We start from the raw sequence: 25167 nt of genomic DNA on the forward strand, positions 1-25167 counted from the left end.
CGGGCGCCCCGAGGCGGGTTTACAAACTGCCTTGGGCCAAAGCCCCTCACAAACGGAGGCGGAGAAGTGGCCGGGAAAGATGGAGGCCGCCCGCCAGTCAGCCTCGTGCGCTCCTGCCCACCCGCGCCCGTCACTCACTCTGCGCCCGCCAGTCCCGCGCCCACCTGTCAGTCAAGCCAGTCTGGCGCGGGGCCTGGCGGAAGGGGCGGGGCGAAGACGCGGGCGCACACGATTCATTGGTCCGCTGGCGGGGAAACTCAGCGGCGCCGCGAAGCCGGCCCCGCCCCCGACCCGGGGGAACGGCGGCGGTGGCGGCACGGTCTGCGGAGGTGGTGAGCGCAGGCGTGGGCCGCGGCCGCGGCGGCGGCTGGGGCGGCGCGGGTGCGACCGCCGTTGGGCCGCCGCGGCCTTCTAGCTCTCCACGCCGGGCTGGGAGACGCCGCGCTCGCGAGGCCAGGGGTCCGGTGAGCCCCCGGCGGGCTGTACCTTTCGGGTCGGCAGGGACCGGGGATTGAGGCGGCCGTGCCTGGTGGGGGAGGAGCGAACCCCGAAAGAGGCTTCTCGGGGCGTTGACCCCGCGCTGCCGCGGGAATCCCCTCCCCCTGCTGCGTGAGCCTCTGTTCCCTACTACCCTCTGCAGCCCGAGCTCCCCTGCTGCCCGAACCCCTCTGCTGCGTGAGCCCCTCTCTGCTGACCGACACCCCCCACTCTGCTGCCTGCAACCCTTCCGTTGCTGCCCCCAAGCCCCTTCCTCTGTCGCCTGTACCCCTCCTCTGCTGCTCGAACCCGCTCCTTTACTGCCTGAATTCCTTCTGATCAAACCGCTTTCCTGCTGCCTTAAGCTCCGTCTCTGCCTGAACCCCCACCCTTGCTGACTGGCCGCCCGTCGCTGCTGTGGTGAACCTCCCTTTGCACAGACGATGCCCGCTCTTCCCCTTTCCGTTTGTGCTGACAGCCCAACCAGCGTTCCCATTGATGGAAGGAGCGTCTGCAGCTGTCCCATCCTTCAGGGACATGGCGGCTGAAAGAGCAGGCCTTTCCCTCCGATTTTATTTTATTTATTTTTTGCTCTGCGGTCAACTGTTAGCGCCCCAAATGGGGGAGGGTTATGGATTTTGTTTGTTTAAAATGCTTCCCCTGCTGAAGTCCCGAGGCAGCCTTCAACATAGAGATGTTTTTCTTTAGGAGCCTTTAAAAAACAATCTAGACACAGCCTTTGGGGAGGGAATTTGGCTATTTTATTTGTGAAAACAAACAACAGGTGCCTTCCTGGGTGCCAGGGCCAGTCATCTCTTTTCGGTATCAAGTATCTCTGTGCAGGGTTACACGTGAGGATAAGCCCCTATAAAGTGGGCCTTAAGGGTTGTGTCTGCGTAAAAACCACCAGCAAACCACGTTAGAAACCACCCTGAAAAATCTGTTGCAGGGCCCTTTCCACCAGACCTTCAAGCACGTTGTGTCAAATCTTTACCACTTGCCACATGAGTCCCAAATCATGACGGACGCCAAGTATGTCCTCTGCAGATGGAAAGAGCGATTATGGCCTGCAAAGGTGACAGCATTATTTTCTAATTTCAGGAATAGAAATGACTTTTGGGTGACAAGCAAAATATTTATCAAGAGAGATTTAGGAGTTGCTTCAGTGGAGTAATTGAGCCGGGACAGTTGGCTGCTGTTTCTGTTGGCACCAGATCTCATTCCCCATTTAATGGGGTTTTGGTGGAGTGCTTACAAGGTTAAACTGCTGGAAATGTGTGGTGTTGTGTTTTGTTTTTCACACTGAAAAAAAATTAACAGCTCTAAAAGGCATGGATGGCAGTAACTCAAGGAGATTTCTGGCAGGGAGTCCAGTGGTAGTAAATGATGGAAGGATCTGGGGAGACCTTCCAGCCCAGCCGTAGGAAGAGAGGCAAACCTGAAGGTAGAAACCCATCCTTGTCAGGGTCTGCCACGGACCTCTAGTTTTCCCACCTGCAAAATAAGGAAGATTAGACAGATTATCTTTGAAGTTCTGTGCTTTTATACTTTAAGAATTAATTATCTGCTACAACATAAACTGATGAACAAAAATCGGTCCAGAGACAAAGAAACACTGAACAGACCTTCTAACCTCAGAGAGAAGGCTGGGGAGGGGGCAAGGGGTAAGAGATCAACCAAAGGACTTGTATGCGTGCATATTAGCATAACTAGTGGAAACGGACACTGGGGCGGTGGGGGTCAATCGGAAAAAGGACACATATGTAATACTTTAATCAAAAAAAATCCATAATAGAAACAAAAAAATGGATATGTAACACTATGTTAGAAGTCCATACATGTTATGGAAAAAGAAAAATAGAACAAGTAAGGGGATTGTGGTGATTGTTTTAGTAAATGGGAGAGTGGGGAAAGTGGGGTTATCAAGGAGAGATTCGAACAAAAACTTAAAAGAAGTGGAGTTAGCCAAGCCAATAAGTGGGAAAGAGGTTTCCAGCAGAAGCAGCTATTAAGATCCTAGTGCAGGAATGGGTCTATTATGTTAATAAAACAGGAAGGAAATCAGTATGGTTGGGGTTGTGTGAGCAAAAGGAAAAGTATAGTAAAAAGTTAAACGTGCAAAAAAATATTATCTGCTACATTTGTACCTGTTGTCACTGCTTCTTAGTGTCAATTGTTTGTTGTGTCTTAATAACAAGGATTTTTTTTTTTAAACATAGGTTTTGGCCAGAACTGAGATGTCAACAACTAAGAAAAAAAAGAGATTTTTTCTAAATGTTCAGATACTCTCCTTAGACAAAAAGTTAAGTGTTACAGTTTTTTTAAGACTTTTATTTCCTTACCTGGCCCAGTGCACGAACTCATGCACCTTGAAAGAAACTGTGGGCTGCGAGGCTGCAGTGGGCACAGGGGTGTCCCCACCTGGCCCCTCCTGCTGCGGTCCCTGGTCCCCTGTCTGCTGGCAGCTCTGCTCCCACTGCTGCCACTCCCATGCGCTGACAGCACCAACCACACTTGCACCCACTGACATCACAGAGTGATTGGGGCTGGTGCTGTCAGTGGTGCAAGCGGTGGCTGCTTCCCCGATGCCCCTCAGGAGTAGGGGGAGGTAGAGAAGCCCTCAGGGGTGATCGGGACCAGCAGCCACAGCTTGCACTTGCTGATGGCACCGAGTGATCAGGACCGGCGCCAGGCACCAGCAGTGGGTGCGAGTGGTGGTGCCGGGAGTGGGTGCGAGCGGGGCTGGCACCGGGAGCCGGTACTAGTGCTGGGAGCAGGTGAGAGTGCCACAGCATGCGGGAGCAAAGAATTTTCAGTAACCACCAGAGGCTTGTCCCAATGACAGCGACCGGTGCCCCGCCTTGGTCTGGCGCCCCCACTACCTGCTCCACCATCCCAGCGCAGCCAACACCCACCATGTTCCGCACATGCCCCCTGGTGGTTGGCGCACCTCATAGCGACCGGTTGTTTGGTGTTTTGGTTCCGCTGTTTGGTCTATTTGCATATTAGCCTTTTATTATATAGGAGGATAGGATGGGATTTCTGATTACCATGCCCCCAAAAACGTGAAGTGCATGCCTAAAGGCTTATATTAACTCTTCAGTTATTGTAACTGATTAGTGCTCATAATAATCTTAAGAAGAAAGTAGCTGATTTTAATTTTACGTCAGTTTGGAAATTGAAGATCTACACGAGGCATGTGATCTCCAGGGAGACCAGTACAAAAATTGAATAAATATAAAATTACACTAGGATAAACTCTCATCATTGGTGTTCAAATAGGGGTATTTCCTGCCCACTGATTTGTGTCTTCTCCTCCCCGCCCCCATTTGTGTAATAGACCCATCAGTTTTTAAATATTTGATTTAGAGTCAGTACCTCTAATAAACTATTATTTAGAACTCTAGGCACACCCATGATTCTGGCAGCACATTACTGTTCTCTTGATTACCTGGAATGGAAGGACATAAGATTATCTAGAAAGAAGATAAAAATACTCAGATCGAGTAGGACTGGCATCGTGTGTCTGGTGGAAGAATTCCCACTTCTAAATAGAGAATTAAAATAAAACCCAGTGGGCTCCCTTTGCAGGTCCCCACCCCTCTTTCTTCAGAGCCTCTAAGCTTGTTTAGTCCCCAGCTCACACTTTCCCTGCAGCTGGGGAGGTAATTGAATACTGGAATTTGAAAGGAAAGCACATCCCTTTAAACTGAAACACACCTGCCGAGCTGTAAACATCTATTAGTGACATTATCTGTACTCTGAAAATCTAACTGAAGGAGTTATTTGTGCAGTTGAAAGTAGGATGTGCTTTATTAAAGTCACAATTTGAATTCATTTTTACCCTTAAATCCAGCTAACCTTTTCTGTCTTTTTAAAAAGGGAAACAACCCCACATAAAATATTCACTAGGGTCCTTGCTGACTCAAACCTCAGGCACATGGATTCCTAGTTGGCTGTAACTTGGTTTAAGTGTAAAGTTGAGAAGGAAGAAAACAAGCCTAATTCTTTTGTAATCTGAAGAAAACATGTTTGAAAGTATCTCCATGGCCTTGGTGGGTAGCAGGGAGTATATAACAGTCATTTCTTTCCCTGCAGGGTGAGAGTGAAAAGCACAGAAGCCAAGATCCTGAGGAAGTCCCACATCGAGGACATCGCTGCCTTAATGGGTAAGGAACTGTGAGGCCTTAACAAAGGACACGTAGACACTCACCAGTTAGTCTTGTCATCCAGAATTCCTTACCATGGTGTTTATAAAATAGGGTCTGTGTTCCTGTGCCTTTGGAAAAGCAGCTGTTTATTTTTCAAAGCAGGTTTCACCCTTGCACACCCTGGGCATGTCAACCATCACCTCTCAGTTGCTACCATCTGTTTGCTCAGGTTGTGTTGGAGGCCAGTTGTTGGTGGGTGCTTTTATATGAAACAGGAAGTCCTGTGTTGATGGAGGTTATACCCGCTGAGCTGGGAGATTGCATTTGTCACTAGTTCTCATGAATAGCATCAGGTCTGTGTGTTGGAATGAATAAATGACGCTGTTTCAGCAGAGAGGCCAGGCTAAACTCAATGCCCAGAGTGCTCTTTCCTGCCTTGAGATACCCTTGCAGAAAAGTATGGAAAATTGACCTGCCAACAAGGAGTCCTTTCAGTCGGCTATTTCCCATCCTACCCTCCACCCCAGAATGCATTCCTCCCAAGTTCTCTTTTTAATATATTTTTGTTGATTACAGAGAGAGAGCGAGATAGAAACATAAGTGATGGGAGAGAATCGTTGATCGGCTGCCTCCTGCACGCCCCCCCCACTGGTAATCGTGCCTGTGCTCTGACCAGGAATAGAACCGTTCATAGGTCGATGCTCAACCCCTGAGCCACACTGGCTGGGCCCTCCCAATTTTTTATTTCCTTGGAGTGGGTTCTCATTAACCTTGATTGAATTGGAAGTTGTCAGACTACAAGAGGATTTGTGAAACATTTGAATATGTTTTGCTGGCAAGATTATTTTGTAATCTGGAGGAATTTATTTTTGTCAGTCAAGTTAGGGTTATTCAGTTTGTTCTTTTAAAAAACTGAGCCCTGCAGCCCTGAATGCAGGCCACAGCCAGTTATGGTTTTGCAGCTCTGTCCCTCTTTGGGGAAGACAGAGAGGAGAAGTGTCAGTTCTCCCTTTCGGTGGAAAACTAGCTATAGAATGAGACCGAGCCTGTAAAGTGATGCTCTGATGGCAGTGCCCGGCACCTGGACGTCACCAGACTTTGTTTATTTACCATCCTCCAGCCTCACAGAACAAGGTTTCCGCCAAACCTGTGGAGGAGTTGACCTACAGACGGTCACTTAGAGTGGCTCTGGATATTTTGAATGAGAAAACCCATTCTCATCAAGAAAACTCTTCAAGGGAAGAAAGAACTGCTGTGTCTGCAGGAGAGAAGCACATGGAACTGGCATCCTCACTCTGTGATCCCAACCCTTCATCTCTTCTCCATGAGGGTGTGTTGGGCAGTTCCGGATCTGAGAGGAGGCTACGCGGACACCAGAAGCTGTCGGGCTCGTCTGCTAGTGAAAATGAGATCAAGTGCCAAATGGACAACAAGAAGGGGGTTGGGGAAAGTGAAAGCCCACTTATCCAGGTGGTCTCAGCTGGAGGTGGCTCTCGGGACCGGAGTAGGTCAAGAATACACCTCAAAAATGGGACGACCCTGAGTGAAAGGGGAAGGAATTTGGCACAGGAGCCCAGCAGGTGTCAGAATGGCTCTTCACTTTCAGTGGGAGAGCAGGAAAGAGAGAGTGAGGAAAAGACGGACAGCTCTGCAGTCCTGAGCTCACCTGCAGCTACGGAGCAGGGTCTGTGTGCCAAAGGTCGCCACTCAGTTTCGCCATCAGGCGGCCCCACCGTGCACCCAGCCTGCCCGGATGCTCACGGCCCACCCGGTAAGCAGCTGTGCTCTGGTGGGAGCCAGAGGTCAGGGCTAAGGGGACGCATGACTTTGGGAAGTACCAGTAGACTTGGCCCTGCCGTCCTCCTCACTCAGGTAACACAAGTCTTCCTGTCCTGGAGGAAGGCAGGTCTGTTCCAGCGCTGGGACAGGGTGGGACTCTGATCCTCCCTCAGCCAGATCCAGAGCCAGGCCCCATGTATTTTTAACCAGATCTTAATGAGATCAGTACCAGAATAGATCCAGAATAGAGATTTCCCAGTTCCTTTTTTGTCTGACTCTTGAACTGGGCTTTAATGACTCCACTTGTCCCCATATTTGTGTTGTTGTTTTTGTTTTGAAGGGAGGGAGGAGTTGGAGTGGGCCTGGGGCAGTGTGCCTGCAGACCTGTCGTGGGCGGCACTGTATTTGTGAGAATGCTCCCTTCCAGGATTGACTCCTTTTTTCTTCAACGGTTGCAGAAGTGAGAACACAGGAATCTCTAAGTTGGTGGTTCTCAACCTTCCTAATGCCGTGACCCTTTAATACAGTTCCTCAGGTTGTGGTGACCCCCAACCATAAAATTATTTTCGTTACTGTTATGAATCATAATGTAAATATCTGATATGCAGGATGTATTTTCATTGTTACAAATTGAACATAATTAAAGCATAGTGATTAATCACAAAAACAATATGTAATTATATATGTGTTTTCCGATGGTCTTAGGCGACCCCTGTGAAAGGGTTGTTCAGCCCCCAAAGGGGTCGCGACCCACAGGTTGAGAACCGCTGCACTGAGTGATGAACTCACTATAGAGGTTCCTGACTTCCCGTGTAGACACGTTTCTATGCAGCTGCAGTCAGGCTCTATGATTTTTTCCATTTTCACATCGTAACATCCCACTTATTTTTGAAACGCTAATTGAGAACTCTTCATTTCTGCTTGCTGGGGTGTCTCAAGTTCTCACTACCCACCTACTGCCCAGGGTTCTGCCCTGAGTCTAAACTTCCTTCATGAGGCCCATACCCTGGCATATTTGCAGGCTGCAGGGAACTGTTTGCAGCTTCCCTGTGTTGTGACTACAGCCCTGCCTTGTCTCCCAGTCGTGTCACTGTCCCTGCATATCCACTGAGTGCTTCGCACCTGGAAGGGATCCTGCCCAGAATCCAGTCAATCTCTTGTGACTTCCATTGTTTTTTTGCCTTCCAACCTCGACATCCCCTCTCTGTCTCAGCCTCTGTCTCATGTATTTGTCTTTTAAATGCCCTCTAATGGAAATGTGCCCCACTCGAATCGGGCACTGTGGAAGTCTGTGTAACATGGATCTGTTTTCACTTATGGTCACAGATCACAAAGTGTTTCTTGGGGGATGAGTCATTCACCATGAAAGCCTAATCTGACATTTTTGGCAGACCATCAGTCTTCTGAAGAGTCAATGGAGTTTGATCCTGTTAATTCCATCCTGGAGGAGGATGAGGAGGAGGAGGAGGAGCCCCCAAGAATCCTTTTATATCACGGTAAGGCTTGAGAATGACCCAGGGGTGGGGGAACACTCTCGGATGTCTCAGTCCTCTGGAAGGAAATATGAGTTCCTGGACCACTGACACCTTTGCCTGAAGGTCTATTGCTCTTTCATTTTTCTCCTACTGAGCCAACACCTTGGAAAGTGCCTAATTTTTGGTTCCCTGCCTTAAGCTTAACCACGCAAAGGAAGGAGGGACTCTGTCAGCGCGGGGCTTTCTTTCCTTGTCCCTCGTGGGAACAGGACAATCAAGTAAACAGGTGGGCTCCCCAGCCACCGTCGGAGTGTGGCCTGGCCCCCCTTATAGGCCTTTGGAGATGGTACCTGTGTGTGTCGTTTAGCGGCAGGAGTTCTCTCCCTCCCACACATGTTGCCTGCTCTCAACAGACCACCCTGGACAGATAAGAGCTGGGGACCCAGAATGTACACCAACACCACCAGGTCCTTTAGTTTTCTGAAATAGTTGAGAACCAGTTCCCTTGTTAGACTTGCCCATTACCCTCTCAGGTTAACAGAATCTAGTGTTTTTGTCTTTTTTTTTTTAACCTTTTGATTTTGAAAGAATTGTAGATTCACAGGATGTTGCAGAACTAGCACAGGAAAGGATGGAGACCTGTCCCCTAGCCTTCCAATGGCAACAGCTTGCAGGACAAGGAAGCCATGTGGGCACAGCCCCAGGGTGTCCCATGTCTCCCATGCCGCCTACATACCCTTGTCATGCAGTCTTTTCCCAGAAGTCACCAAGTGCTTTTCTCTCACTGTCACTGTACTTATAGGTTTGCATTTTCCTTATTTTTACTTGATAATTCAGACTTTTTTATTAATCCTCCTCTGAGGATATTTTTTCCATTGATTTCTAGAGAGAGTGGAAGGGAGAGAGAAACATCAATTGGTTGCCTCCTGCACATGCCTCAACTGGGGTTAAGGAACCTGCAACCAAGGTATGCGCCTTTGACCAGAAATCGAACTGCGACCCTTCAGTCTGTAGGCCAACGCTCTAACCACTGAGCACTGGCCAGGGCATAATTCAGACATTTTTTACATTTCCACATGGTGCTCTGACTATTCTCAGTGGAAACTAGTTACTATTTACTAGGAGTGATGGGTGATCACATACTGAGCCTTCGCTACCGTCAGTGTCTAGATTGTCCCACAGCTCTCGGGCCGCAGTGTCTGTGGCACATGCTTCTGGGAAATAACTCCGTAGCCTCAGCTCCTGGAGCAGGGCTTTCTGGGCCACAGAAGGGACACTGCCTTCTTCCAGAGGAGCATGTCCATCCCACAGCCACCAGCAGGGGGTCAGGTTGCCGTGGCCCCCAAACTTGGGTATTTGCTTTTTCTCCTGGTTTCTGCTTCCATTTGGTGTGGGTATTCCCTGTCACCATGATGGTCTGTCTGGATGTTTACTGTTGGTCTCTTAGTTGGCCGTCTGCACCTGGACCCATTGTCCTCCGAGAAAGGGAGGCTTCTCAGGGGAAAACAGCCCCTCACAGACCTGTGGAAGGCGGAGTTTCCCAGTTTGCCTCTGTCCTCCCTCGGCCTCACTTCTCACTCTGTAAACTTTTAACTGTTAGATAGTTGGACAGCACGCCTTCCCTTCTCCCACAGTAGTGTCAGACAAAGGATCTTGGCTCTTTGTCAAATACCAGCCTTTCTTCTCCAAGGTTTTGTTACCTGATTTTTTTTTTTTCTTTTTAAAACTGTTACCCGATTTTTTAAACATTTAAATTATTTACTCATTTGGGAGTTTTTGGTGGAAAATAGTTTAATTTTGTTCAGAAATAACTATAGTTCTCTGATGGTTATTTAAATAATTCTCTTTCTTTTCCCTTAAAGTCTCCAGTTCCTCAGACAGATGAGCTTCTCAGAAACTGAGTTCTCACGTTAGGTCTTCATTGCGTGCTATTGGCTCCTTTCTGTTTTCTATCAACACTTTTAAAAAAGTTTATTTTGGAGTAATTTGAGATTTATAGAGACGTTAACATGGTACAGAGTCCCTTCTACCAGCTTCCCCTGTTTCACAAACACTGTGTGACTATGGCATGTTGTCACCATTTGGAAACTAACATGGTGCCTCACTCTTAACTGCTCCGTGTGCTTGACCAAAATCGAACCCGTGACCCTTCAGTTCTCGGGCTGACAGTCTATCCACTGAGCCAAACCAGCTAGGGCTGTCCTTGAGATCTTTTAAGTGAACTGCGGTAACATCATATTTAAACATTATCACATATTTAAACATTATCACAGTAACTGTTTTCTCAAGCTGATGCATTTGCTGCTTGCCATGGATCTGACCTGTTCTGTCTTTTTGTTTTTCTTTCTTTTTAATTCTAGAACCAAGTTCGTTTGAAGTAGGAATGCTGGTCTGGCTTAAATACCAGAAGTACCCCTTCTGGCCCGCAGTGGTAAGAACTCTATCTCCTAAGTGCAGTTACTTGGCCCCCTCAATGTTGAACCTGGCAAATGTTTTCACATTATTTCTATTAAGTGTTGGGCGTAGAGGCAGGATTTCTGAAGACACATGTCCCTGAATAAAGGGAGTGTAGTCATGGTGTCACCACTGATAACGTTTACCGGGCGCATTTTCACCACCTGGCTCAGAAAACCTGCTTGAAAAAAATGTCCACCATTTGTTCATTTTAAGTGTGCATTTCAGAGTTTCTCCTCTGTAGGAGCTTTTTAATCTTTTAGATTTGGGGGTAGGAAGCCATTGTGCATATGAAAAAAGGCATTTGAGGTCCTGGCCAAGTAGCTCATTTGGTTAGAGCATCAACCTGATAATGCCAAGGTTGCAGGTTCAATCCCCGATCAGGGCACATGTAAGTATCAACCAATAATGCATAAATAGTGGAACAACAAATCAATGTTTTGTGGGGTTTTTCCTCTCTCTTTCCTCCTTCCTCTCTCTAAAATAAATCAGAAAATAATAAATAAATAAAAACAGGCATTTGAGATCCTGCCCAGTGCCCCACTGTGGTGAATAAGCTCAATGTAGCCAAGTGTGAGGATTTGCTTTTAAGCTGGATGTTGCAAACAATCAGTTTATTGTTAGGCAAAGGCACTGTCTTGGCTACTCTTTATCCTTCTTCAGCTGAGACAGGATCTGCATAATTCTAGCCAGAGTTCTTTTTTTTAAAAATATATTTTATTGATTTTTTACAGAGAGGAAGGGAGAGAGACAGAGAGCTAGAAACATCGATGAGAGAGAAACATCGATCAGCCGCCTCCTGCGCATCTCCTACTGGGGATGTGCCCGCAACCCAGGTACATGCCCTTGACCGGAATCGAACCTAGGACCTTTCAGTCCACAGGCCGACGCTCCATCCACTGAGCCAAACCGGTCTCGGCTCTAGCCAGAGTTCTTTAATTTTTAGTGAGAGACAGTGGCCTTTAAGTTGGAAAGGTATTAGTCGTAGTCAGGAGCAGCTGTGTTGTCTGGATGAGTCTGACCTGCAGTCAGCCGGGCCCTTTGCACAGGGCAGCAGCATGGCTTCAGGAAGGGCAGACCCTGCAGTGTTTGTGGATAGAATTTGTAGCTAAAACATACATCTGATGAGTGGCATTTCAGAAAGCCCCTGGCACAATTGTGGTAGCCTTTATCGGGGCCCCCTCCTCCCTCCAGTACCCCCTTCCCAAGAGATGCCACAGCCTGCTTACAGTAGGCACCCTTTTCTCTGCCCTTTCAGCCCTTTCCTCATTTCCACCAGTTCCCTGGGGGCCCTGCTGGTTAACGGGTCACCAACATGACATTCTTGGAGCATGGGTGTCTACACCCACCCTTGTCAGTGAACCCTGTGTGCAGCCTATGAGGCAATACAGAAAGGGGCTCCTTGGCCCTTTTGTCCAAGGACATGGGTTTGAGTCAGGCCCTGCTTCTATTTCGTGCCCTTGGCTGGTCCTGAACTAGCCCTGCTTGGCCACAGGTCAATCAGCCATGGCAGTTACATAGAGGTGACTGCTAACAGCAGAAGTAGTTGCTTTTATTTAAAATTTTAAGAAAACCCTGCCTGATTCTGCTCAGTTGTCAAACCCCTTAGATCAGCGGTTCTCAACCTGTGGGTCGCGACCCTTTTGGTGGTCGAACGACCCTTTCACAGGGGTCGCCTAAGACCATCCTGCATATCAGATATTTTCATTACAATTCATAACAGTAGTAACATTACAGTTATGAAGTAGCAATGAAGACAATTTTATGGTTGGGTCACAACATGAGGAACTGTATTTAAAGGGCCAGAAGGTTAAGAACCACTTCCTTAGAGCCATGCATGCAGCAAAACTTGGGCAGTTCCTAAGCATGTTACCATGTGGACTTCACTTCAGTCCCCCAGCCAGCGGCATTCCCTGTCACAGATGTCAGTTGGTTACCTCTTGCTCAATGAGATGGTGTCAGAAAAGGATTTAAAACCCATGGCTTTTCCTGGGTTCTTGATGCTTTGTTTTCTTGGCTTTGCCCATAGGTCAAGAACGTGAAGCGGAGAGAAAAGAAAGCAAGTGTGCTCTTCATTGAAGGACACATGGACCCGAAAGGGCGAGGGTGAGCCATCATCCCTGGCTCTTTACGGACGCTTCCCGGAATAGGGGCTGGGGAGCAGGCATCCGGGGCCTGCCAGGTCACACAGCTCAGTTTTCCAACCTTTATTTGCGGGCTTTGAAAGGCCACCCAGCTAGACATGCACCAGACCCCCATTTCCCAGAAACTAGCAAAGGTGGCTCCCTCCATGCAGGTTGTGAACAGGGACCCTGCCTCAGTCTGAGTTTTGTCATGTGGATAGTTGTCGGTCTTTCTCAACTCGTCCTTCGTCCTGGGATGAGAATACACACAATGTGTCACTCTGCCCCCCACGAGCTCAGCAGACACCACACCACTCTGCACCGAGGCTACTGTAGAGCTGGTCCTGTCTGATCCTCTGGCACTTCAGTGCTGCCACCCCTCCTTTGGTCACCAGCAGTGTAGAGATTGGGCCCTGGCATCTCTGTCCCCTTAGGGACCCATGCAAGGGTACCTGTCACTCCAGGGCATGGCTCTGAGGGGCTTCCTTGGGCACCTGGGTACAGCAGTTGCCTTGGGTGACCTGGTCTGGCAGAGGCCTCTCCTAACTGTCAGAGGAAGACAATGTCTGTTCACGTGGTGCCTTATGTCTCTGTTACCTTGCCTCTGCTTTCTGCAGCATCACAGTGCCTCTTAAGAGGCTGAAGCACTTCGACTGTAAAGAGAAGCAGGCGCTTCTGGTAGGTTGCTTGTTATCTGTGCTTCACTAAATAGCTCCCTTATGACTGTGTCCTTTGTGTAGCCTTTGAAACCACTATCATAGGGTACTACTAGCACCTGCCCTGCCTGCTTTGGCCACTACCCTCGGGTTCCTGCAGGGGCCCTCAACTACCCAGGAGCTTGCCACCTGTCTGTCTTGTGATTCAGGGGTGGAAACAGGATGTGGCAGGGGAACTGTTTGTCCTGGGCTAGAGGCTAAGGTGGCAGAGAGGCTGGACATGAGGCCTGTTCCCTCTGGCTCCTTCTGAGGCCGCCCCTTGCGATGAGGCACAGGGCCTCTTGGAGTAAGGACCCTGCCCACCCGGTGCCTGAGCACAGCATGAGTTGGGGTCAGGACACTCCCCAGGCTACCTGCTCTGCTTCCAGTGGCCAAGTCCCCACAATTCTGTGATCAGCTTTGTTATACGTGAATCCATGAGCCATGAGGTGTTGCTCCTTCAAAACCCTGTCCAGTTTTGAAACACTGCTCTTTGTTATTCCAGCTTTCAAAAACACAAACCAAAACTGGGTAGGGAGGTGAGGCTTCTGCCTGCACCCCACTCTGGGGGTTCCCATGGCAGTTGCCAGGGTTTCCTGGGTTTCCAGGTTGGGAAGCAGTCTGTGTCTGAGCTGTATCCTCAAGAGTGCTGGGATCTGGGAAGCCCGCTGCCCACTCCTGTGTTGTTTCCTGAGGCATCAGGCCTTAGGCTGCAGGGACAGGTGGGCGTTTGGAAGATTGGCACCCATACCAGACTCTTCCCTTCCTTTTCCCCCCTGATTTGCCCATCTCCACAATGTGAGCCTTGCTCCATCTGTTTTGTCTGCTACATCTAACCCACAACCAGCGCTGGGTGCCCGATCCCCATCAGAGTGCGGGTCGGTGGGGCCTGGTTCTAGTCTTTTTTTTTTTTTTTTACTAAATCTTTATTGTTCAGATTATTACAGTTGTTCCTCTTTTTTCCCCCATAACTCCTCTCCACCCGGTTCCCACCCCACCCTCTGCCCTTACCCCTCCCACTGTCCTCATCCATAGGTGTACAATTTTTGTCCAGTCTCTTCCTGCACCCCCACACCTCTTTCCCCCCAAGAATTGTCAGTCCACTCCCTTTCCATGCCCCTGATTCTATTATATTCACCAGTTTATTCTGTTCATCAGATTATTTATTCACTTGATTTTTAGATTCACTTGTTGATAGATGTGTATTTGTTGTTCATAATTTGTATCTTTACCTTTTTCTTCTTCTTCCTCTTCTTAAAGGATATCTTTCAGCATTTCATATAATACTGGTTTGGTGGTGATGAACTCTTTTAGCTTTTTCTTATCTGTGAAGCTCTTTATCTGACCTTCAATTCTGAATGATAGCTTTGCTGGGTAAAGTAATCTTGGTTGTAGGTTCTTGCTATTCATCACTTTGAATATTTCTTGCCACTCCCTTCTGGCCTGCAAAGTTTCTGTTGAGAAATCAGCTAACAATCTTATGGGTACTCCCTTGTAGGTAACTGACTGCTTTTCTCTTGCTGCTTTTAAGATTCTCTCTTTGTCTTTTGCTCTTGGCATTTTAATGATGATGTGTCTTGGTGTGGTCCTCTTTGGATTCCTTTTGTTTGGGGTTCTCTGTGCTTCCTGGACTTGTAAGTCTATTTCTTTCACCAGGTAGGGGAAGTTTTCTGCCATTATTTCTTCAAATAGGTTTTCAATATCTTGCTCTCTCTCTTCTTTTGGCACCCCCATAATTTGGATATTGGTACGTTTGAAGTTGTCCCAGAGGCTCCTTACACTCTCTTCATATTTTTGGATTCTTTTTTCATTTTGTTTTTCCGGTTGGGTTTTTTTTGCTTCTTCGTATTTCAAATCTTTGACTTGATTCTTGCGATCCTCTAGTCTGCTGTTGGGAGTCTGTATAATATTCTTTATTTCAGTCAGTGTATGCTTAATTTCTAGTTGGTCCTTTTTCATAACCTCGAGGGTCTCATTAGATTTCTTGAGGGTCTCACTAAATTTATCGGCAGTTTCACTAGACTTATTGAGGGTCTCACTAAATTTATCGGCGGTTTCTAGAAAATTCTTGAAAAACCTTAAAAGTGTGGTTTTGAACTCTATATCCAGTAGTTTGCTTTCCTCCATTTCTGTTGTTTGTGACCTGTTTGTTTGTCTCCGCATTTTTTATGCTTCCCTGTGTTGATAGAGTGGCTTTCTGTGCTAAGTGTCCTACAGGGCCCAGTGGCTCAGCCTCCCCAATTACCTGAGGAGGACACTCTTGGTGCACCCCTTTGTGGGCTTTGTGCACGGTCTTGTTGTAGTTAAGCCTCGATTGTTGTAGGTATCACTGGGAGGAATTGACCTCCAGGCCAATTGGCTGTGAGAATCAGCTGTGTCTGCAGTGGGAGAACTTCTGTGCTGGAGACACCCTTCTGGGGCAAGACTTGCTTCAATGGGGCTTTGGTGCTCACTGAGTCTGCCCCCTGAGTGTGTCCCTTATGGATCTGAGGAGTTGTAATCTGGATGGTCCCACTCTGACCACTGGGTACACTGGCTCTTGGATCGCTAAGGCGGTGCTAATTTAGCCTCTGCCTGAGGCTACCCAGCAGGAGCTATGGAGAGGTTCCCCTTCCTTGTTTGGGGTTTGGAGGTGCCCAGATGAGGCCCAGCTGTGAAGCAATGCAAGCTGCTGTGGGGCCTTGGGCCTTCTGGAAGTTCTGTGTCTCTCTGACCCAGCTGCAATTTGTTAGGTAATTTTCAGATTGCAAAGGGCCAAGCCTTTAATATGCAAAAACCTCTTCACACAGCTTGGGTGGGGCAGGGTCTCAAGCAATCAACAGGGTGGAGCAAGCAGCTACGGCTGCTCCTCAGTCCTACCCTAAGAGGCCCTGGGTCTCAGTGTCCCGGTAATTGCTCCAAGCACCTCTGAGAGAAAACTGCCCTCGCGTTCTGCCCGATGCCAGACAGTCCAGTTTCTCCCCGTATGAGTCTGGGTCCCCAGAGACTCAGAACTGGAGTTCAGAGCAGTCGGGAGCTTGAGACTCCCTCCTGATTGAAAAAGACAACTGCGTCCTCAGTTGCCAGCCCTTTTGGCGTGCACCTCCGTACCTCTGCACTTTACTTCCGCACCTCCTCTGAGTCTCAGTGTGCTTTTCTCTTTCCTTCTAGTTGTAGAATTTCCACTCAGCCAGCCTTCCTGTGGTTCTGGATGATGTCCGTTTTGTCTTTTAGTTGTATTTTTGAAGTGGTTGTGCGAGGCAGCAATTTCTGGTGTTTACCTATGCCGCCATCTTGGTTTCTCTCTGGTTCTAGTCTTATAGGGTTCTGTGCTCCCTGAATGCTAATCTGTAAGTACCCACCTAGCCTTCCAGGCCACTGACTCCTCTAAGTGCTATGTGTATTCTTAGGGTCCTGGTAGCTTTCCCATGGTGGGGAAGAGGAGGGGCTGCCATGGTGCCAAAAGCAGAGTAGGAATCTTGCTTTAGGATCTGTTACAAGAAGATGATGTGTGGGCCTTTTGTGGTCTAGATTCCTGGAGGGCACCTGTGGCCAGCTTCCTGTTCCCCATATTCCCCTGTGAGATGAGTGTGTAGGGGAGCATGAAGTGGGTCCTCTGAGTAGCAGTGAGCAGCACATCCAAGGGGTGGATGTGTCGCCTGTTCTAAATGTTGATGAATTGGCTCTCACGGTCTCTGCTGGCCCTTGGGTGACTATCACTGCTTGGTGGCATCTGTAGGCTCCTGTGTGTCTCCTTCCCTGGTGCTACACTGTCTGCCACCCCAGGTGCCAGTTAGTTTGGCCTTCTCCCGCTAGAGCTGCTTGCTGTGCTTGCATCCCTTGCCTGCTTCATGTGGTGACCACAGGAGGGTGGCCAGGCCAAGGCAGCAGTAACGCAGGACGTGGGTTTGTCTTGAGTCTGTGGACATTTCCTGGGAACTCGTCCCAGCTCAGGGAGCCTTGCCAGTTATATTGTTCTTGGTTTGGTGGTGGCCAAATGTCACTCCCTTTAGGCTTAGACTGCCCCTCTAAGTGCTGGGCACAAAGACGTCTCTTTAAAGGATTTATTTCTCACTTGAAGGTCCTCTCCCTATGATGGTCATGGCCACTGCAATTCGGGGTGTTTATCCACCTTCTCTTTGAGTCTTCAGGCCTCTGGCCTAGAGACAGGCTCACAAGGCACTATGTTCTGAGCAGCCTGGCCCCAGAGCTGGGCCTTGCCAAGCATTCCCTGCCAGCCTTGGGAGCCTCCCCGGGGGCATCTGCTAGGTGCCCTTCCTAGATAAGGGGACTGAGCAGGCAAGAGGAGTCCCAGCAGACTCCTGTTGACACCTGCTGTCTCTCTTGTTGCAGAATGAGGCTAAGGAGGACTTCGACCAGGCTATTGGCTGGTGTGTCTCCCTGATCACTGATTACAGGGTCCGGCTCGGTAGGTGGGACCTCCACAGCTTGGACAGAGGGAGTGGGTGGGGGCAGCAGCATGGGGTCCTCCTCTGCAGACCCTCTGGTGGTCAGGGCTGAGCGCAGCCCATTCCCCATGGTAGTCTGGCCTAGCCCTTGACAGTTGTGTCCCAGTACAGGTGTACAAGCAGGCACCCAGGAAGAGGTTGGGAATTGGGAGTCTGAAACAGGCTTGTTAGCAGAAACTCCTGGCCTTTTCGTGGCCTCGGGCTCCATGCTGCACCAACCCTTCCACTAGAAGGGGTCTCATTGGGGCTGATGTGTTGTCGGAGCATCCAGACCCTACAACCTGAAAGGGGTTTCTAGAGCCTGCCTCATGTGCGCCTTCTCCCCTTCTCCCTCCTCTGCAGGCTGTGGTTCCTTCTCTGGCTCTTTCCTGGAATATTATGCAGCGAATATAAGTAAGTCCACCAGCTCCTCTTGAAAAGTGTGGCCTGCTTTTTAGTCTAAAAGTAACAGGTCCCCAAGCCTTCTCCTGGATTGTGGGATCGTTTAGCTAGCCTGGTATCCACAGGGCACCCCCAGGTCTCCTTTCCCTCCCTGCCATAGGGGCCTGTACAGCAGGTCCACTTCTAAAACTGCCCTGTCAGTGATAACACCCAAACGTTAAAATATATGAACAGTGCTTTTTGTCTTCCTTCCTTGTCTCTCTGTTTTCATTTAGTGACAGTCACACATACATACTTTCCTCCCATCCTTACAGAGGGAGATAGATGAATTAATGCTGCTTTTGGGGGCTGGAGGGGCTCTGCTCTTTCAAGTTAAGCTTGGCTAAAGGGCAGAGTTGAGGGAATGATGAGGGCTTCTGCCAGAGGAAGAACCCTTTAGGAATGTGGCTGCCCCAGTGTCCGCATGGCCTGGGGTCTGCCCCATACCCCCAGGACATAGTGAAGGGACCCCACCTGGCCAGCAGGCCCACAGACGCGTGCCTTGCCTTCTCTTTAGGCTATCCTGTCCGCAAGTCCATCCAGCAGGATGTCTTGGGGACCCGATTCCCTCGGCTCTGCCATGAGGATCCTGAGATGCCTCTGGCTGGGAGTCCCTGGGGCAGGAGGCAGCCCTGCAGAAAAGTCTTGCCCGATCGATCACGAGCTGCCCGGGACCGGGCCAACCAAAAGCTGGTGGAGTACATCGTGAAGACCAAGGGTGCTGAGAACCACCTGCGGGCCATCTTGAAGAACAGGAAGCCATCCAGGTGGCTGCAGACGTTTCTGAACTCGGGGCAGTATGTGACGTGTGTAGAGACGTACCTGGAAGATGAGGAACAGCTGGACCTGGTGGTGAAATACTTGAAAGGGGTCTACCAGGAAACAGGCAGCAGGATACTGACGCAGATCAACGGTGACCAAATCCGCTTCATCCTGGACGTCCTTCTGCCTGAAGTGAGTGGCCAGCAAGACATCCTGTGCACGAGGGTGGTGGGGGCCTGTGGTGTGGGCCCAACTATAGACCCAGCCCACTTTTGCCCAGGCATGGGCTGTACCAGGCATGGGGTGGTTTGATGCTAGAATGTCACCCTTCCAAAATCTGCCTGGAGGGGATTCATGGAGTCCCAGCCCTCCTGGCCATTCCGTGGGCAGTGGCACAGGGCTAGGGTGTTCTGATCTCATCGCCAGCCCTGGGGGAAGAAGATGCAGGCTTCATCTGCATGTACTGGTAGTGACTGTTCCAGAATTTACTCTGGAAACGGGAGTTTTAACTTCCCTCAGTACTGGGGCTGGGCTGGGCTGGGCAAGGAGCAGACACAGCTCTAGGTTACTGTGAAATTCAGAATGGGCACTGCTGGGTGTGTGTGCACAGTGTGGACAAGATATTGGCAAATGGAAATATGTTGAACTTTACAATTGTCGCAAGTCCCAAATATATATATATATATATATATATATATATATATATATATATATATATATGTGTGTGTGTGTGTGTGTGTGTGTGTGTGTGTGTGTGTGTGTGTGTGTGTGTTTTAATATATTTTATTGATTTTTTACAGAGAGGAAGGGAGAGAGATAGTCAGAAACATCGATGAGAGAGAAACACCAATCAGCTGCCTCCTGCACATCTCCCACCGGGGATGTGCCCGCAACCCAGGTACATGCCCTTGACCGGAATCGAACCCGGGACCCTTCAGTCTGCAGGCCAATGCTCTATCCACTGAGCCAAACCGGCTTTGGCTATGTATATATATTTTAAAGAATATCGTGAACCCTTATGTGCTCATCACCTGGCTGGAATGGTGACCTCAGTCCATATGTGCCTCCAGTCCTTCCCCCAAATTAGTTTTTTTGGGCGGAGGGGAATCCCAAACATGTAAAAAAAATTGGGAGATACACACACACACACATACACACACATATATGTATGTATGTATATATGTATATATATATATAATTTTTTATTTTTTTTAATTTTTATTTATTTATTTATTTATTTTTAATATATTTTATTGATTTTTTACAGAGAGGAAGGGAGAGAGATAGAGAGTTAGAAACATCGATGAGAGAGAAACATCGATCAGTGCCTCCTGCACATCTCCTACTGGGGATATGCCCGCAACCCAGGTACATGCCCTTGACCGGAATTGAACCTGGGACCTTTCAGTCCCCAGGCCGACGCTCTATCCACTGAGCCAAACCGGTTTCGGCAATATATATAATTTTTTAAATTGAGTTTAGAGAGAGAGGAAAGGGGAAAGAGAGAGAGAGAAACATCAACATGCTGTTACAACTATTTACGCATTTATTAGTTGATTCTTGTATGTGCCCTGACTGGGGATTGAACCTGCAACCTTAGCACATTGGGATGATGCTCTAACCAACTGAGCTACTTGGCCAGGGCCCAAATGTTTTTTATTAATAAATACTTCCTTGTGTATCTTTAAAATGGGATAATCCTGCTTCCTGGGAACATTTGGGGTTGTCACTCTAAGTGCTCCTGGCATCAAGAAGGTGGGGCCAAGATACTGCTCAGCAACCCAAGAAAGCCCCACAAAGAATGACCTGGCCCTGATGTCTTTTGATATAACCACAATGCTCTTATTTCACCTAAAAAAATTGACAATGATTCCTTGATATCAGGTATCTATTATGTATTCAAACCATCACTATTGTACCTTTTTATTTTTTAACAGTAAACTCAAAATTTTTCTAAAATGCACTTGTTGGTTTGGGTGCTGCCTTTTGTCATTATATGCTTTTAGTGACAGGAACGCTCATCTTTAGAAGATAATGTTACTGATTTAATTCATAAACTTTATTACAGCAGAGATATCACGGGTTCCATACATATCTTTTAGACCATAAATGGGGACGTGTCTGGAGGCCAGCATGTGGTCGAACTGGCCCCTTGCTAATTCTTCATAGCTTGGCGCCGAGAGTGGCCTGACCTGGTGTTGACCTTTTCCCCTCTTGCAGGCCATCATCTGTGCGATTTCTGCGGTGGACAAGGTAGATTACAAGACGGCTGAGGAGAAGTACATCAAAGGACCTTTGCTGAGCTACCGGTAGGCTGCTCAGAGCCTTGCCCCAACCATTTTACAACGTATCTTCCAAGGCTTGTATTTGCACACATGCTAGCAGCTGGGACTGAGGCCCCTCTTCTTGATCTGTTGGACTAGATACCCACTTTGGTAAATGAGTCACATAAACTTGAAAGTATACATTAGCACTTGGCAGTTGCAATGCCAGACGAACCCGGAGAAGCCAGCAGTGGACGTTCTTGTCCTCTGTCGAGTTTGGGCTGTGGGCCCTGGGCACTGTACTGGATACATACCGAGGACCCATGTAGCACCCTAGAGGGGCAGCCAGGGTGACCCCCGGATGTGTACTCGGTCTCTCTGCCTAATCTCTGGTTGCTGAGGGCTGATACTGTATTTTCAATTCTCCCCTGTGCTGCAATGGCATGGCTGTTTGAGAACAGAAGCACTCGTCCTGATGGGTATTCACCAGTCAGAGAAGGCGCTGATCAAGACGTTTCTCTCACATTGGTGTGGTGAGCTGCCCTTGGAGTTCTGGCCCTGGAGCCCCTAATCCCTTCTGGGCTTGTTGCCAGGTCTTGCTGGAAACAGGCGTGGCTGCGTGCCAGTGACAAGCTGAAGACTCAACTAGAGTCACAGGCTAGGGGCTCCCTCCAGGGCTGACCGGGCACTGTCACAGGACACTCGGTGAAGACGCTCGGCATCCTTCCCAGGCAGGGCCCCAGCGTGTGCAGGGAGGGTAGGAGGGCTGCCTGCCGGCCTCAGTGGATGACAGGCCTCCTGTGCAGCTGCCCACAGAAGAGTCAATTGGCTCTGCGTGCAGCTCACTTAACAGGACAAGAAGGGCCTTCGGAAACAAATTCGGCATCTCGGTTCCTGGATCTCAGGCCTGGCACGATCCATTACAGTCAAGATAGTGTTCTTGGGGGAAGCTGGGCAGAGTAGCTATGTCTGGGAGCTCAAACTTCTGCTCCTGTGATCCTGTCTCTATCTCCACACTCTTCCCTCTGCTGGGTTGCCAGCATTTCTTCACAGCCCCTGCCTGCCATGAACATATCAAATGCCCACTGGAAATGAGGTTCACCGGCTAACATAACTGAATTAGGGTGAAAACACCGGCCCCATTTTATTCCTCAGGGACATGGTCTAAGGAACACAATTAGTGATTAGCCTCTGTTTCTGTTCTTTTGCCCCAATTTTTAGCCACGTGGTCTGTCTGTCATGATATACACCTGTGTCCCTCTTGTTTTATAAGTTAAGAGGTTGTGCACAAAACGGACTTTACTGTGCATTGCTAAGATGTGTATGCTGTTTCTGTTGTGCTCATTTTCAGGCTGCCGTGTTTCTTGTTTTGAACTGACGTGTGCACATTTACCTCCAAGGTTCTGTGTTTACCTGAGCCACCTCTGAATTAATGTGTTTATTTATATCCTGAATGCAGTGGCCAGCCAAGTGATTGTTGACACAGTTTTTCTTAACTGGGAGTCACTTAAAAAGGACAATTTGGCCCAGCCGGGTGTGGCACAGCGGTTGAGCTTCAACCTAGGAACCAGGAGGTCACCGGTTCGATCGCTGGTCAGGGCATATGCCCAGGTTGCAGGCTTGATCCCCAGTGGGGGGCGTGCGGGAGGCAGCCGATCCATGATTCTCTCTCATCATGGATGTTTCTATCTCTCTCTCCCTCTTCCTTCCTCTCTGAAATCAGTTAAAAAAAATATATATATATATATATATATATATATATATATATATATATATATATATATATATATATATATATATATATATAAAAAGGAAAATTTGATCCCTAAACAGTTTGGCTCAGTAGATAGAGTGTCAGCCTGCAGACCCAACGTCCCAGGTTCGATTCCAGTCAAGGGCAAATACCTTGGTTGCAGGGTCCTCCCTGGCTCAGGCCCTGGTAGGGGCTTGTGCAGGAGGCAACCAATCAATGTGTTTCTCTCTCATTGATAATTCTGTCTTTTTCTTCCACTCTCCCTAGGGATCAATGGGAAAATATCCTTGGCCTTAACCGGTTTGGCTCAGTGGATAGAGCGTCGGCCTGTGGACTGAAGGGTCCCAGGTTCAAATCCAGTCAAGGGCATGTACCTTGGTTGTGGGCACATCCCCAGTAGGAGGTGTGCAGGAGGCAACTGACCGATGTTTCTCTCTCATCGATGTTTCTAACTCTCTAACCCTCTCCCTTCCTCTCTGTAAAAAATCAATAAAATATATATTTTTTTAAATTAAAAGAAAAGGAAAGAAAAATATCCTCAGGGGAGTATTAACACCCTCTCCACCCACTCAAAAAAAGGACAATTTGATATTTTATACTTTTAAAAATTATTTTTTGCCCTGGTTGGGTTGTTTAGTGGTTAGAGTGTTGGCCTTCAGACCCAAGGGGTGTGGGTTTGATTCCCTGTCAGGCACATACCATACCTCGGATGCAGGTTCCTCAGCCCCGGTAGGAGTGCCTGTAGCCGACAACCAATCAATATGTCTCTCTCCCCACTCCCCTTCCACTCTCTAGAAATCAGTGGGAAAAATATCCTTGGGTGAGGATTAATTATTTTTTAAAATATATTTTATTGATTTCAAGAGGAAGGGAGAGGGAGAGAGAGAGAGAAACATCATTGATGAGAAAGAATCATTGATTGGCTACCTCCTGCATGCCTCCCACTGGAGATTGAGCCTGCAACCCGGGCATGTGCCCTGACTAGGAATCAAACTTTGACCTCCTGATTCATAGGTTGATGTTCAACCACTGAGCCATGCTGGTCGGGCGAGGATTAATTAATTTTTTAAAAATTTTCTTTATATAGTTGTGGTAAAATATGCATAATACAACTTTACCATCTTAAATCATTTAAACCTTTTCTTTTACTATGATTTTAATGTGGAGAGGGGAAAGAGAGAGAAAACAACATCAGTTTATTTTTCCACTTATGTATGTATTCATTAGTTGACTCTTGTATATGCCCTGACTGAGGATAGAACCCACAACCTGGGGGTATCCGGACAAGGCTCAACCAACTGCACTATCTGGCCAGGGCCATCTTAACCATTTTTAAGGGGACAATTCAGCAGCATTGGACACATTCACATTGTCGTCCAAACCATCCCCACCATCCTCCAGGACTTTCCAAACTGAAACTGCCCCCATTATACATCAACTCCCTCTGTTTCATGCTTGTTAAAACACAATTAATTACTAAAATGAAGTTGTCATTTTTTATCTTCTGAAGGGAAAAAGAAATATTTGACAACCAGCTCCTAGAAGAAAGGAACCAGCGATGCTGATGGGGAAGGCGCCCTCGTGTGTAGTGAGAGTTGCCGGAGGTCCCTGGGCTGTTGCACACGGGCTCTGAAGATGGAACTGGAGAGATGTGTACATCAGATCTGTGTAGAGGTTTTATTTTCCTGGCTTTTCAGGGAAGATACAGTTCCTGAAAGGTTTTTCAAAGGATAAAACTGACTCATTTTGCATTATTTCATTACTTGAGACTGTACAGAATAGTTTAATATAAGGTACACATTTGTCTTTTTATGTTAAAAAGCATTGTATCCGATATTAAACAGGAGTTGTTGTTTTTTAAAGAGTCTGATATGAATGTATAGCTCCAGAGATAATCATGTGTTTTTCCATTTCCCCCCTCCTTTGTGTGGTTTCCTCTTAAGATGGTTCCTGAGTTTGCTGTGCCTCCTTATACATTTTTTAGGAAAACCAGTATTTGTAAAAGGCAGAAACGTGCTTTAGCATTTGCTATGTTGCTCATGCAGGACAAGAGACAGACATAAATCTTTCTATAGCCTCTTTCTGTTCGGACTCAGGTCGGTGAGTCTCCGCTCCAGACGGATGTCGAGGCTGCCTGTCCCTGTGGATTTCCATGCACGTCCCAGCGCTGAGCATTGTCACAGCCCAGCCAGCCCTATTGTCTCCGTAACCTACATGGGTAGCTGTGATGATGCCGTGTTTTCACTGCTCCCACATGGGCAACTAAGGTCATTGTGTACATGCCCTGTACCCAGCTCTTGGTCTGGGAGCCACAGGATTGGGCTTGTTCCTATCCAAAGCATGAGACGGGTCCCAGGGCCTCTAGG

The 25167-nt window shown here is 48.2% G+C and overlaps 1 protein-coding gene across 5 annotated transcripts; it reads left to right on the forward strand.

Annotated features, from left to right (window-relative positions):
- The first annotated feature begins 301 nt into the window (after nucleotides 1-301).
- Nucleotides 302-24663, forward strand: PWWP3A (PWWP domain containing 3A, DNA repair factor). Of its 5 annotated transcripts, XR_009453000.1 has the most exons (15): nucleotides 302-464; nucleotides 1427-1552; nucleotides 2697-2779; nucleotides 4576-4646; nucleotides 5749-6399; nucleotides 7799-7903; nucleotides 10243-10313; nucleotides 12366-12442; nucleotides 13077-13137; nucleotides 17487-17562; nucleotides 17945-17995; nucleotides 18540-18976; nucleotides 20521-20668; nucleotides 21005-21093; nucleotides 24312-24331. XR_009453000.1 is itself a non-coding variant. In XM_059697382.1 (14 exons), the coding sequence occupies exons 2-14, from the start codon at nucleotides 1496-1498 to the stop codon at nucleotides 24364-24366; spliced, it is 1884 nt and encodes a 627-aa protein (XP_059553365.1). In that variant the 5' UTR covers nucleotides 306-464; nucleotides 1427-1495; the 3' UTR covers nucleotides 24367-24663. The 5 variants fall into 5 exon arrangements, 4 of the variants coding, with proteins under 4 accessions (XP_059553365.1, XP_059553368.1, XP_059553366.1 ...); XM_059697382.1 differs by lacking the exon at nucleotides 20521-20668 and having other exon boundaries at nucleotides 306-464; nucleotides 24312-24663; XM_059697383.1 differs by lacking the exon at nucleotides 20521-20668 and having other exon boundaries at nucleotides 308-459; nucleotides 24312-24663.
- Nucleotides 24664-25167: the final 504 nt, after the last annotated feature.

Source organism: Myotis daubentonii, chromosome 5, assembly GCF_963259705.1.
Source record: "Myotis daubentonii chromosome 5, mMyoDau2.1, whole genome shotgun sequence".
NCBI classification, from domain to species: Eukaryota; Metazoa; Chordata; class Mammalia; order Chiroptera; family Vespertilionidae; genus Myotis; species Myotis daubentonii.

Bases quoted from the DNA above. Each gene is read 5' to 3' on its own strand.
- PWWP3A (XM_059697382.1), top strand. From the start codon at position 1,496: ATGACGGACGCCAAGTATGTCCTCTGCAGATGGAAAGAGCGATTATGG. The intron at 13,138-17,486 runs GTAGGTTGCTTG...CTCTTGTTGCAG, and splicing joins AAGAGAAGCAGGCGCTTCTG to AATGAGGCTAAGGAGGACTT. The intron at 21,094-24,311 runs GTAGGCTGCTCA...TATCTTCTGAAG, and splicing joins GGACCTTTGCTGAGCTACCG to GGAAAAAGAAATATTTGACA.